The sequence below is a fragment of the Pelophylax lessonae genome, assembly GCF_965119305.1.
Source record: "Pelophylax lessonae genome assembly, chromosome: 1".
Taxonomy (NCBI): domain Eukaryota; kingdom Metazoa; phylum Chordata; class Amphibia; order Anura; family Ranidae; genus Pelophylax; species Pelophylax lessonae.
Window position 1 is genome coordinate 851,600,512 of NC_138768.1, and position 15,397 is coordinate 851,615,908.

Genomic DNA, 15,397 nt, shown 5'->3' on the forward strand with positions numbered 1-15,397 from the left:
TTTTTAGCAAAGACTCTGGAGAATAAAATGGCAGTCATTGCAATATTTTTTGTCACACAGTATTTGCGCAGCGGTCTTTAAAACGCCATTTTTTTGGGAAAAATTACGAAAAATCACATTTCACTGCATTTAAAAAAAAGTAAACAGTAAAGTTAGCCCATTTTTTTGTATATTGTGAAATATGATGTCACGCCGAGTAAATAGATACCCAACATGTTACGGTTTAAAATTGCGCACACCCGTGGGATGGGGACAAACTACGGTCAATAAAAATCTCCATAGGCGACGCTCTAAAATTTTTTAACAGTTACTAATTTAGAGTTAGAGTGTAGCTCTTTTTTTTTAATTATTGCCCACACTCTGGCGATCTCGGCGATACCTCACATGTGTGGTCTGAACAGCGATTTCATTTGCGGCTCGACTTCCGTATACGTTTTTTTTTGTGTGCGAGATAATGGAGACGGGGGCGGCTAATTTTTTATTTTTTTTCTATTTATTTTATTTTTTTAATTTTAACACAGGTTTTTAAAAAAAAAATAAATCTGATCACTTTTATTGCTGTCACAAGCAATGTAAACATCCCTTGTGACAGCAATATGCAGTGACAGGTACTCTTTATGGAGGGATCGAGGGTCTAAAAGACCCTAGACCCCTCCACTACACTTCCATGTATTCAAAACGCCGAAAACTGCATTTTTAAATACATTCACTTTTTGAATTTGCCGCCTTTAGCAGCCGAGTAACCCGGACGTGACGTCATGGATGCCGCCTCCGGGTTACGTCATCGGAGACCCGATCGAAGCCGCATCCGGCTTTGATCGGGACTCCTTCCCACCGGGAGACCCAGGCAGAGCCGCAGAAGGTGGAGGGAGGGGGGGAGGCTCCCGAACCGCATCGGTCATTACCGCCAGAAAGCCGACCGCCGGCTCTAAAAAACGGTACCGGGATGATGCCTCTAGATAGAGGCATCATCCCGGTAAACCACGCAAAGTCACCCGACGTAGGCCTACGTCGCTGGTCGTAGTTGCAGAGACTTGGAAAAGGTGCCTGCACTACTTTGGTGCGAGTGTAAAGTCAGATCAAAGTCGTGCTCCAAAGTCACACTGGAAATCATATGATGATAAGAGGGAACCAGGCAGTGCTGCGAGTGAGAAAAAGTGGGTGCTGGGAGAGAGCACACAGGGGCCTGGAGACAGCAGAGGGGGACCAGGAGAGGGGTAAGGGGTGGCATTTAGAGGAACTAATCCTTCCATGCAGCCACTGAATGCCCGCTTCTTATGCTCTCCCTCCTGCAGACATTCAGCGGCAGCAGGAGAGAAATGGAGGATTTGGTTCCTTTATATGCCACCCCTGTCCTCTGCTGGTCCCCCTCTGCTGTCTCCAGGCCCCTGTGTGCTCTCTCCCAGCACCCCCTTTTCCTCACTCACAGCACTGCCTGATTCTCTCTTCCCTCTCCTGCCGGCTGCTGTGGAGGATCTGTCAGGATGGAGAGCGGGGAAGGAGCCCTTTCCTTGTCCTAATAAACAGAGTTAGTGATCATTAATAATCACTGACTCTGGATTTTTTTTTTTAATTTATAGCTGAAGCATAGTAAGTTTACTATGCTTCAGTTTATGAATGAACAGGAAGAACTGTACAGAGTTATTCCTGTTCATTCATTCTGTGCAGCTGAGGCTGCAGAGATGGAGATTGAGGTGTCTTCAATCTCCTTTCTCTGTCTCAAAGGTGAAACATCTGAGGTCTGTTTAGAGTCCTGATATTTCACCAAAGCCCCCCCCCCCCCCCCCAGCGGGGGTCCTAAAAATGTTTTTTTTAAAGCAAAAAATAAAATTGTAAAAAATAAAGAAATAAAGAAATGAAATAAAATGGTAAAAAAAATAAAAAATAATAAAGAAATAAAATGCCAAAAAACAAAAAAAAATACTGACACCAGTGGCAAAACTACCGGGGTCACAAAGGTCGCACTTGCGGCTAAGCCTGTGCGTTCCGCCACTGTAGGGGGACCCCAAGGCAGGAAGGGGGCCCGCTGCAGGATTTGAATAAAGGGTCCCACGATGGGAGTAAAGGGAGATCAGTGGAAAGGGCCCCCAATGGGGGGCACCCTTCATGGTTTCTTGCACCGAGGCTCTAAATGTTCTATTTACACCTCTGTACCAAGGCATAAGAAAACATCCAGCATATTTTCGGCATTCATGTGTATGAAGCCTTTAGGCCATAGGCGCCCCTTATCTGTATGGTTTTTGTCAGTTAGTCTGAGGACGAAGCATGTTTAGGAACCAAAATGTTGCATATACTGTATATCGCTAACAAAATGTTCAAGAGAAGCGTACAATGGCCTAGTGATTCCTATGACTTCACCAGTAAAAACCTAATAGATTCCAAAACTTCTTTAGGGTAGCTTGTAGGTTCCTCCATCCACACTAAACAGTGTACTGCATCTCCTCTTTTGGTTACTGCATCTGATTGGATGAAGTCTTTGTTCGGCCAGAATTTTTACACCTGGCTTTTTCAATCTTTCAATCAAAGTTTGGAGAGCCGCGTATTGCTGATAAGGCCACCCACGGCCCCAATTTTAGCTGATTCATCAGAAATTAGTATAAAATATGAGCCTCGTACGGCGGACTTTACTTTATCCAAATCACAAAACAAAAATTGGCTTTATACTGTAATGGAAACTCCAGTCAAAAATACAATTTTTCCTATTAATAGTATGGTAAATATCTTTATCTTTGATATTATTAATTTTCTGGCTAGCTGCTTGTGATTTAGAAAGTTTTATCTAAACTAGACAATCAGCTTCTTCCTGTTCTTCACCGACAACGCTATCTCCCGTTATCTGAATTTACTAAGCTGTCTTTCACTTCCTGAAAAGGTTGTCGGTCTTTCTTAGACAGGCATGCCTAGACCTGCCTAGACCTGCCCAGCCCCACCCCCATCCCTCCGATCCTTCACAGAACATGATCTCCTGTCTTCATAGCCTGGTTTAGGCTAGCAGCTTCTCCTTAGAGAGAGAGGGAGGGAGAGAGACAGAGACATGGAAAGGAGGGGGGGGGGGGGGGTCACCGACGCAATATATGAAAGAAATAAGGTACAAAGGAACGTTTTTGAGAGTTTAGAAGAATTCAGATCCATTTCTATAATTTAAGGTATTAGGCTGGACTTAGACTTTAACACCAGCCCTATAATTCGCCTGCTGGTAGGAGAGACTTAGTGTAGATTACTTCACCGTTCTCTCATTTTACAAACCCGAATCCAAAAAAGTTGGGACAGTGTACAAATTGCGAATAAAAACAGAATGCAATGATGTGGAAGTTTCAATATTTTAATCAGAATACAACATAGATGACATATGAAATGTTTAAACTGAGAAAATGTATAATTTTAAGGGAAAAATAAGTTGATTTTAAATTTCATGGCATCAACACATCTCAAAAAAGTTGGGACAAGGCAATGTTTACCACTGTGTGGCATCCCCTCTTCTTTTTATAACAGTCTGCAAACGTCTGGGGACTGAGGAGACAAGTCGCTCAAGTTTAGGAATAGGAATGTTGTCCCATTCTTGTCTAATACAGGCTTCTAGTTGCTCAACTGTCTTAGGTCTTCTTTGTGGCATCTTCCTCTTTATGATGCACCAAATGTTTTCTATGGGTGAAAGGTCTGGACTGCAGGCTGCCCATTTCAGTACCCGGATCCTTCTTCTACGCAGCCATGATGTTGTAATTGATGCAGTATGTGGTCTGGCATTGTCATGTTGGAAAATGCAAGGTCTTCCCTGAAAGAGACGACGTCTGGATGGGAGCATATGATGTTCTAGAAGTTGGATATACCTTTCAGCATTGATGGTGCCTTTCCAGATGTGTAAGCTGCCCATGCCACACGTACTCATGCAACCCCATACCATCAGAGATGCAGGCTTCTGAACTGAGCGTTGAGAACAACTTGGGTTGTCCTTGTCCTCTTTAGTCCAGATGACATGGCGTCCCAGTTTTCCAAAAAGGCCTTCAAATTTTGATTTGTCTGACCTCAGAACAGTTTCCACTTTGTCACAGTCCATTATAAGTGAGCCTTGGCCCAGAGAAAACGCCTACACTTCTGGATCATGTTTAGATATGGCTTCTTTTTTGGCCTATAGAGTTTTAGCCGGCAACGGTGAATGGCACGGTGGATTGTGTTCACCGACAATGTTTTCTGGAAGTATTCCTGAGCCCATGTTGTGATTTCCATTACAGTAGCATTCCTGTATGTGATGCAGTGCTGTCTAAGGGCCCGAAGATCACGGGCATCCAGTATGGTTTTTCGGCCTTGACCCTTACGCACAGAGATTGTTCCAGATTCTCTGAATCTTTGGATGATATTATGCACTGTAGAAGATGATAACTTCAAACTCTTTGCATTTTTTTTTACTTAACCACTTAAGCCCCAGAAGATTTTACCCCCTTCCTGACCAGGGTTTTTTTTGCGATTTTTTACTGCGTGACTTTAACGGACAATTGAGCGGTCTTGTGACGCTGTACCTAAACGAATTTCACGTCCTTTTTTTCCCACAAACAGAGCTTTCTTTTGGTGGTATTTGATCACCTGTGTGATTTTTTGATCATGCGCTATAAACAAAAAAAGAGTGTAAATTTTGCAAAAATAACAATATTTTTCACTTTTTTTTATATGAAATTCCCCCCCAAAAAAATGTAAAAATCTAAATTTTTTAACATTTTCGGCCAATTTGTTTTATGGTTGCACAGGTGATCAAATACCACCAAAAGAAAGCTCTGTTTGTGGGAAAAAAAAGGACGTCAAATTTGTTTAGGTACAGCGTCGCACGACCGCGCAATTGTCCGTTAAATTCACGCAGTGCCGAATCGCAAAATAGGCCCTGGTCAGGAAGGGGGTAAAATCTTCCGGGGCTTAAGTGGTTAATGTCCAACAAGCTTTATTGCTAGCAGTGCACAAAGCCGGACTTGTGGCTCCCCAGACCCTCTCCTACTCCTTCAATACACTTATCCCCAATGGGGGCTTAATCAAGAGCAAATCTAAGTACTCAAATTTGTCTTGATGTTTATTTCCTGCACTAAGACTGGTAGAGGAAGGGTTAAAGTATAACTAAAGGCAAAGTTTTTTCTCCAATTTGGATCGAGTAAGGGAGGGTTACAACCTCTGTCAGTTTTTATTTTTTTGCCATCTGTGTCCTACTTGGGAGATTTCCCTTGACTTCCTGTTCAACAGCCAAAACAGGAAGTGAGAGGAAATCCCTCTAAAGTGAGGTAATCCCTGGTTGTCAACTGAACTTGGAACATTTCCCCTCTATTCCTGTTCTGGTAACATCCCACAATTTGGGATTTTCTTTCACTCTCGGTGATGATGGTAAAAAGGACAAATAGGGTGAAACTATCTAACAGGGACACAAACAGCAACAAAAAACCGACAGGGGTTAATAAACAGAGCATCCGGAAAGTATTCACAGCGCTTCACTTTTTCCACATTTTGTTATGTTACAGCCTTGTTCCAAAATGGATTCAATTCATTATTTTCCTCAAAATTCTACAAACATAATGACAACATGAAAGAAGTTTGTTTGAAATGTTTGCAAATTTATTAAAAATAAAAACAAAACAAATCCCAAGTTCAATACTTTGTTGAAGCACCTTTGGCACCGATTACAGCCTCAAGTCTTTTGAGTATGATGCTACAAGCTTGGCACATCTATTTTTGGGCAGTTTCTCCAATTCCTCTTTGCAGGACCTCTCAAGCTCCATCAGGTTTTTCAGCTCTCTCCAGAGATGTTCAATCGGGTTTAGGTCTGGGCTCTGGCTGGGCCACTCAAGGACATTCACAGAGTTGTCCCGTAGCCACTCCTTTGTTATCTTGGCTGTGTGCTTAGGGTCGTTGTCCTGTTGAAAGATGAACCTTCACCCCAGTCTGAGGTCCAGAGTGCTCTGGAGCAGGTTTTCATCAAGGATGTCTCTGTACATTGCTGCACTCATCTTTCCCTCAATCCTGACTAGTCTCCCAGTCCCTGCCACTGAAAAACATCCCCATAGCATGATGCTGCCACCACCATGCTTCACTGTAGGGATGGTAATGGCCAGGTGATGAGCGGTGCCTGGTTTCCTCCAGACATGATGCTTGCCATTCAGGCCAAAGAGTTCAATCTTTGTTTCATCAGACCAGAGAATTTTGTTTCCCATGGTCTGAGAGTCCTTCAGGTGCCTTTTAGCAAACTCCATGCCGGCTGTCATGTGCCTTTTACTGAGGAGAGGCTTCCGTCTGGCCACTCTACTATACAGGTCTGATTGGTGGAGTGCTGCAGAGATCATTGTTCTTCTGGAAGGTTCTCCTCTCTCCACAGAGAAACGCTGGAGCTCTGACAGAGTGACCATGGGGTTCTTGGTCATCTCTCTGACTAAAGCCCTTCTCCCCTGATCGCTCAGTTTGGCCGGGTAGCCCGCCCTCAGAATCTGGGTGGTTCCAAACTTCTTCCATTTACGGATGATGGAGGCCACTGTGCCCATGGGGACCTTCAATGCTGCAAAATATTTTCTGTACTCTTCCCTAAATCTGTGCCTCCATATAATCCTGTCTATGAGGTCTACAGGCAATTCCTTGGACTTCATGGCTTGGTTTGTGCTCTGACATGCACTGTTACCTGTGGGACCTTATATAGACAGGTGTGTGCCTTTCCAAATCATGTCCAATCAACTGAATTTACCATAGGTGTACTCCAATCAAGTTGTAGAAACATCTCAAGGATGATCAGTGGAAACAGGATGCACCTGAGCTCAATTTTGAGTGCCATGGCAAAGGGTGTGAATACTTATGTACATGGGTTCTTTTTTTTCATTTTTTTTATTTTTAATAAATTTGCAAAGATTTCAAACAAATTTCTTTCACGTTGTGATTATGGGGGTATTGTTTGTAGAATTTTGAGGAAAATAATGAATTTAATAAATTTTGGAATAGGGCTGTAAAAAAATGTGGAAAAAGTGAAGCGCTGTGAATACTTTCCGGATCTATCTATTTTCAATCTATTCCAAACTAAAAAAAAAAAAAAATTTTTGCTTTTAGACATACATTAAGTCATATCAGCCAATCAGAGTCTGCTGCAGTGCACAGAAGGAGAGAGCAAAGTGAGTAGAAGGATGACCGTGTCAATGTAATATTCCTTCACAGGCCCAATCAGCAAGCTGGAGTTGAGTTCTTGATTAAGTTAAAGCGTTTGTTACCTCAAAACTTCATATTCCTGATATGTGGCTGCTGTACTATGTACTTGTATGAGAAAGTCTCCTGTTCTCTTTGTGTGAAATCCCTTGTGTTCTGCCAGTCCCTCTGCTTTCCTATTAAAAACTGACCACACTAAGCAGGAGAGCACAGCATGCTCAGTTCTCTAGCTATGCTGGAAACTCAGTATGCTCTCCTTTCAATGATCAGACTTGTCCTGACACACCCCCTGTTGCACAGCCATTTACTGGGAAGATCAGTGTGCTGCTGCTTCTCCTCCCCTCAGCTCCTATGCAGCTGAGCATAGAGAGAATGTGATAACAAAAAAGGGAAGAAAGGTATTTATAATGTATTTTTATATCTATACAAAAATATTTCCCTTTATTTCTATAATAACCACTTGCCGACCAGCTGCCGTCGATATACGGCGTCAGGTCGGCAGGTTCCTGCGTATCGTTGTACCTGTACGGCGGTTCGCGGGAGTGATCCTGTGGGCGCGCGCCCATTTGCCAGCAGGGAAGCCGATGCACGGGGCCGGCGGCCAGGATTGCCGCCGGCCACCCGTGATCGTTCCCTGTGAAGAGAGAGAATGGCGGTCTGCTGTTGTAAACACAGCAGACCGTTGTTCTCTCAGATATCAACACCTATCTAGGAAAACAGGTCTCTGGTTGATGTCACAAGCCCCTCCCCCTCACAGTTAGAAAACACTCCCCTAGGCTCACATTTAACCCTTTGATCGCCCCTGAGATAACTCTTTCCCTGTCAGTGTCATTAGTACAGTGACAGTGCATATTTTAGCACTGATTACTGTAGTAATGTCACTGGTACCCCCAAAAGTGTCAAAAATGTCAGTTAGGGGTCCGATCTGTCCGCCGCAATGTCGCAGTATGAACTCCTTTTCTGGCTATCTGTGTCCAGGCTGGGGATATTTCAGTTGCGTATGTATGATGATCCCGCTCTTCATCCTCCTTTCTGTCTGCTCTCTGATTTATGTACTGTGGCTGTGTCTAAGCAATCCAGAGATCCAGCAGAAACATGCCCTTGTACTGCCCCCCACAGCCAGTAACCTGCCATAACACTAGAGGGCTTACCGGTGACGGTATCCACCGTACTGAACGAGATCATGGATGGCGTGGGCTCCTTTGCGGCAGGCGGTGGAAGAGGGAAAGTTGGTGCGGCCCCCGGAGGAGGGAAGTAGGAAATCTGGAGGGTCAGTGTTGCCTGTGACAATACAAAAAAAGTAATCTTATTATATTACCTATTGGTCATTTCTGTTACAAATTGTTCAACATAAACCTATACCAACAGGCTTCAATCTAAAGAAAACTGGTATCAACATACAGGTACATACAAAGAATTATGTTAAAGGATAACATACGTATCTCCTTAGACCCAGTCTGTCTGAACAGTATAGTCACTTGCTGAGTAAGCGCAACCCACAGGCAGCTTAACTCTTAAGTAAGACTAGGGCAGCCAGCAGAAACTTTTTGGCCCCTTACACAGCTTTAGGCCTGGGCCCCCCTGGGCCTGACCACCAACATTCCCAAGGGCCTGTCTACTGGCCGTCCAACTGAATCCACCCCCCCCCCCCCAAATCCAGCAAAGAGACAGCCCCGTATATTAAGCAAAGAGAAATCCCAATCCAACAAAAAGACGGTCCAATCCAGCCCTATATATTCAGCAAAGAGAAATCCCAAACCAACAAAAGGACGCCCAATCCAGCCCCATATATTCAGCAAAGAGACATCCCAATCTAACAAAGAGACAGCCCTATATATTCAGCAAAGAGAAATCCCAATCCAGCAAAAAGACGGCGCAATCCAGCCCCATATATTCAGCAAAGAGACATCCCAATCCAACAAAGAGACAGCCCAATCCAGCCCCATATATTCAGCAAAGAGACATCCCAATCCAACAAAGAAACAGCCCTATATATTCAGCAAAGAGAAATCCCAATCCAACAAAGAGACAGCCCTATATATTCAGCAAAGAGAAATCCCAATCCAACAAAGAGACAGCCCTATATATTCAGCAAAGAGAAATCCCCAATCCAACAAAGAGACTGCCCAATCCAGCCCCATATATTCAGCAAAGAGACATCCCAATCCAACAAAGAGACAGCCCTATATATTCAGCAAAGAGAAATCCCAATCCAACACAAAGAGACGGCCCAATCCAGCCCCATATATTCAGCAAAGAGACATCCCAATCCAACAAAGAGACAGTCACAGCACAGGCCCTCTTCCAGCAACATTGTCAATCAATTTACCATTGTGATGTCTAACAACTTGTCTCCAGACCAGTCCACAGTGAGCACTGAGCAGTCTTGCATGCTACTCTCAGTGCAGCTCTTCCACGTTGCTAAACTGCGACTAGCGTGGCTCCCATACCAGCACCCGCAGGGAGAGGCAGAGTGCAAATTATATCACTTCATCTTCCCCCTGCAGCCATAATTAAGTGAGGTGCACTGACTCCTCGGTCACCCTGCTTTAGCAATTTCTAGTGTAGCACTGCCCCCTAGAGGACTGCTGAGAATTACACTTTCTGGATTCCCCTGGGTTACCCCTGGGAACGGATAGCAGACAAACAGCATTGAAAGTTCTTGGCTCAGTCAATAATCAATCCAGGGGATGTTGGATTTTTGTGTTTTATATGGGAACTGGGATAGGAGAAGGGATGAGTGGGATACTCCAACTATGAACTATGCACAATCTTGAGGACAACAACTAGCTGTGGTGTGCGGCAAGGCCACTGCTTCACCTTGCCACTGAAGTGAAGATAGTTTAAAAGGTTTTTGCTTTAATTATTCTCTTCAGGGTTCTGAAACTGGCACCCCCTTTCCTCTCAATACCGGTGTGCTGACACCTGCCCGCTGACCCTAGCTTCTGGAATGGTCCGCTTCCTGGCAGACCCCTGGGCAAGTTCCTCTGTACTCACGGACACTGTTTTTCCAGAGTCACCATTGCCTCCAAACTCCACTTGTCAGCATCCACTGGACCTCTGCATTCAGCAACACCTTCAGGTTCACCAGGCCAACCGCCTGTGACCACCTTTCCCATCTGCAGAAGGAGAAACAGCCGTACTCTCCTTCTGGGACTTGGTTTCCTGCCCAAAGACACCCTGCCACATGTGCCCTTGGCTTTTATAGCCTATCCCAGGATGCACCGCTGTCTGTGCCAACCCACTGGGACAGCCACAAAAGCCTGTGTGTCACTGGCTAGGTTTCCTCCACTGTCCAACAGGCTCCCCTATTGGATACAATGGGGACTCTCCCTCAGCCCATATGAATCACACCCTGGATACATGCAACAGGCCTGACTAGAAATCCTGCTCCCCTAATAAGCAGACAGAGCCACTAGGTTTTACCTGCCACTCTCCTGATAAGCAGGCAGAGCAAATTACACTCCCTACCTAGCACCTATCTAGGAGGCTGCTACATTAGGTAATACCATGGCTGGCCCAAGACATTGTGCTGCCTGGGTCCACTAATAAAATTCTGCATCCCCCCCACCCAAAAAAAAAATATAAAAATCACACCCACCAAAAGGCCCCACATCTATTTTATACAAAATGTAAAAAATATTATATTTACTGTTATCTTCTTCCATAACTCACCACTGGACCGGTCCACCAAACACCCACTGTCTGTCCCCAGTCCTCCTGTCACTCCTGTGTCTGCCACCGCCCTAGAAGATCCAGCCTGCCCTGCGTGAGATGGAGTGCGCTGATGTCTGACGTCATTGCGCACACCACGATCACGTGAGGGACGTTCCCCAGAGGAGACGTTCTGCCTTCTCATTCTCATCAGTTTGCACTACGGGCAGCAGCATGAGATGGGGAAATGCCACCCATAACGCGCCTGCAAACTGGTGACACACAAAACAGCTGGAAGACCAATCTTAAGAGTCAATTTGCCGCCCCTCTCCAAGTTCCGCCCGGGTCCAATGGACCCAGCAGAACCCATGGTAGGGCCGGCCCTGGCTACTACAGCAGCAACAACTCAGTGTCACTGGTTGGGGCCTGAACAGCCGGGCCCCACAGGATCCCTGGGCCCTCTACATGTGTATTGGCTGTCGCCCCCTGATGGCAACCTTGAGTACGACACAGATGTTAAAGAGGCTGTAAGCCCTCTCTTTGAACTTGTACCTATAGATAAGCCTTTAACCACTTGCCGACCGCCGCACGACTATTTACTGCGGCGGTCAGCCCCACCGAGGCAAAGCGACGTAGTACTACGTCGCTCGCCTGTGAGGCTCTAGGGAGCGAGCGTGCCCCGCCGGTCACTCGCGATCGTCCGTTACAGCGGGAGAAAGGCAGGCGGCTAATGTAAACAAAGCCGCCTGTCATTCTCCCCTGAGTAAGAATGGAGATCGTACGGTTCTGCTATGTAGTACCGTTGATCTCTGTTCTTACACGTCAAGCCACATCCAATCACAGTTAGAGGCACGCCCCTAGGGACACACTTAGCCCCTCCCTCTCAAAAAAAATTAACCCTTCGCTGCCAGTGTCATTTTTACAGTAACAGTGCATATGTATAGCACTGATTACTGTAGTAATGTCACTGGTAACCCCAAAAGTGTCAAAAATGTCAGTCAAGGGTCCGATCTGTCCGCCGCAATGTTGCAGTCCCGCAAAAAAAAATCGCAGATCGCCGCCATTACTCGTTAAAAAGAAAAACAAACCAATCAAAATACGCTTTTTGCAATTTTTTTACCAAACATATGTAGCATAAAACAAATTGGCCTAAAATGTTAAAAAAAATTTGATTTTTACATTTTATTTGGGGAATTTCATATAAAAAAATTTTGAAAACTATTGTTATTTTTGCAAAATTGTCGCTCTTTTTTTGTTTATAGCGCATGATCAAAAAATCGCACAGGTGATCAAATACCACCAAAAGAAAGCTCTGTTTATGGGAAAAAAAGGACGTCAAATTCATTTAGGTACAGCGTCACACGACCGCGCAATTGTCCGTTAAAGTCAAGCAGTGCCGAATCGCAAAATAGGCCCTGGTCAGGAAGGGGGTAAAATCTTCCGGGGCTTAAGTGGTTAATAAGCGGTGGTGCGGTGTGTCACTCTGACTCACGCATCTCCGATCTCAGTAAAAAGCCTAATAACATTGGTTCCTTACCATGTGACCAGCTGTGTCCAATCACAGCTGGTCACATAGTAAATAGGAAGTGCCGCTAATTGGCTTTCCTCAGTTTGTGCCTGACAGGCGCGAGTAGAGGAGAGCCGATCGATGGCTCTCCTGGCAGTGGGGGGTTTGTGCTGGTAATCAGAGCATTGATTACCAGTGTAGACCCTTGGGGGGATGCCACTAGAGCCACCAGGGATTGCCCACCCATGGCCACCAGGGATGCCAACCCATGACCACCAGGGATGCCCACCCATGGCCACCAGGGATGCCAATCAGGCCTCAGGGACCCTTTCAGTGCCCTCCTCATCAGAGCTGCCTATGATTGCCATCTATCAGTGCCGCCTACCAGTGCCAATCATTGCCATCTATCAGTGCTGCCCACCAGTGCCCATTATTGCCCATCAGTGCAGCCTATCAGTGTCCATCAGTGCCACATATCAGTGCCCACCAGTGCTGCATATCAGTGCTGCCTATCAGTGCTGCATATTAGTGCCTCATCATCAGTGCTACCCCATCAGTGCCTCCTCATCAGTGCAGGAACAAACTTATCTATTTACAAATTTTATAACATAAACAAAAAAACTTTTTTTTTGTTTCAAACTTTTCAGTCTTTTTTTTTTTTTGTGTAGCAAAAAAGAAAAAACCTTGTGGTGATCAAATACCACCAAAAGAAAGCTCTATATGTGGGAAAAAAATGAAATACATTTAGTTTAGGTACAGTGCTGCATGACCGCGCAATTGCCATTCAAAATGCAACAGCGCTAAAAGCCTGGGCAGGAAGGGGTGAAAGTGCCCGGTATTGAAGTTGTTAAAGAAGAACTTTCTAAAGAATACCCAATCACCTACAAGGAAAATTTAAAAAAAAACAGCATTTTCCTTGCACGATTGGATGATGGAAATCAGCAGAGCTTCACCACATTTACTAAACTCTGGGGAAAATGAGTGCAACGGCACTTGCAAATTGCACAGTCTACTTGCCTTTAGTAAATCCAACCCATCATTTCTAAGCCTGTAATTTCCAAGCCCTGGACGTGGCCCTGTATCGTTCACCATTCATTTTTCGTTAACCAACTGTTTATTGTGCCGCACGCAATGTGATATCTATAGAAACGCCTATTGCTGAATTATCTTCTGGATGATGGAATTACAGCCTCCCGGCTCATCCAAAAGAAGCAGAAATATGGGACATCCCTGACACACAAAGCCGGACCTTTTGTAGTTTTAATAGTGTAGTCCCCCTCTACACAATTTATATAATTTTTTTACATAAATTGAGCTTTCTTTTGGTGGTATTTGATCACCACTAGGTTTTAATTTTTCGTCATATAGACCAAAAAATACCTTTTTACTAAAATTTGTTTACTTTCTGCTATAAAACATATCCAATAAAATACCCAATAAGTGTATATAAATTGGTTTGCGTGAAAGTTAAAGTGTCTACCCTCACATGGATATATATTTTTTTCATACTAGTAATGGTGGTGATCAGCGACTTATAACAGGACTGCGATATTGTGCCGGACAAACAGACACTAATTCACACTTTTGATCCTTTGCAGGAACCAGTGACACTAATATAGTGATCAGTGCTAAAAATATACACAGTTAATTTACTAATGACACTGGCTGGGAAGGGGTTAACATCTAGGGCAATCAAAGGGTTAAATGTGTGCCTAGCCAGTGTTTTTGTGTACTATGTGAGGTGATTTTACTAAGGTAAGTGCTGAATTTTCTTCCTTGCTTTGCAGGGAAAAAAAATCCCTGACATCCCCACTGTCACATAGGCAGAGCTCTGTCCAGCCTCTCTTCTCAATAATCGGCGGGTGGCAGTGGACAGCCATTACCTGTCACCCACTGATTGGCTTCTGCTGTAAATAAGCAGAAGCGGTGCGCCCTCTAGGTGGAAGTGTGGAATCATGTATATACATGTGATCCTGTATAGAACAGCCGCCCTGTAGCAGTAAGTCTGCTATGGGGGTCGGGAATTGGTTAAAGTTTAGGGTGATTAACAAAAGCAAACATACATACTCACTTCTATGCTGTAGCATTGATGTGATGCTGCAGCTGTCCTCTAAACCTGAAAAGCTGAGTGATTGCTCAGTTTTTGGATCGCTTTGAGCAGACAGCGGTGACTATCAGTCAAGCAGCTAGGTGGATCCTGACAATATGGTCGGGATCCTTCCAGAGCCTTTACTGGCTCTGTGATGTCAGCTGACAGCAGGCAATAGCCCTGCTGTCAGCTGATTCTGGGTCACAGGAGAGCAAAATTAAGTGCACTCCTGTAACCCACAAGAGGAGTATGGTCAGCAACTTTGCCATACTTCTCTTTTAAAGCACTATTTAAATCCAAAAGCAAACATTTATTTTATTGCAGCTTACCAATTCTTAGATGTGATGGCTGCATTTGTTTTCTTTTATAGGCTTTCTTTCGTCTATTTTCTGGTGATCCAGCCACTAAGTCTGTTGTTTTTCAAAAGCACAAGCTCTCCAGCAGAATGTATCAGTTACAGAGATGAGACAAACCATTTTAACACTGGCAGAGGTTCTTGATCTTGATTTAATTAAAACCTTTATCCCAAAAGGAAAAAAATTGTTTGCTGTAACTAATTATAAAGTGTGAGCTGGAGTTTGGCTTCAATTTGTTAGCGTATTTAAATCTGCTAATATATCGCACAGCCCCCCCCCCCCTTCCGATTGCTGCTGTCCAAAGGTGCCCCCTGTGCTCCTTCATCCAGAGTGGGGGGCGCTATTCTACAGGAGGTGCGTTACTGGCCAGATCACCTGGTGAAAGCAGAGGGAAGAGAAGCCTAAAAAAGGAAAATGAATGCAGCCACCATTAGTTTGCATTAGATTGGTAAGCGGCAATATATGACATTTTTGGTTTTGGGTTTAATACCGCTTTAAGTTTGGAAATAAACAGTGGATACAATGTACACAACACAGAGAGGTCCTAATTTCCAGTCTATGCATTGTCATCACTTAGGATATAAATTATATCTAACGTTTACATTGTAACAACATGGAGTCCTTCAAGTCCTGCCCTGG

The 15,397-nt window shown here is 44.5% G+C and overlaps 1 protein-coding gene across 1 annotated transcript in view; it reads right to left on the bottom strand.

Moving 5' to 3' along the window:
• Positions 1-15,397, bottom strand: part of DYSF (dysferlin) — a 412,280-nt gene that overhangs the window by 328,662 nt on the left and 68,221 nt on the right. The window contains exon 5 of the mRNA XM_082264486.1: positions 8,304-8,433. Coding sequence (XP_082120612.1) covers positions 8,304-8,433 — 130 coding nt within the window. The remainder of the gene's footprint in view (positions 1-8,303; positions 8,434-15,397) is intronic.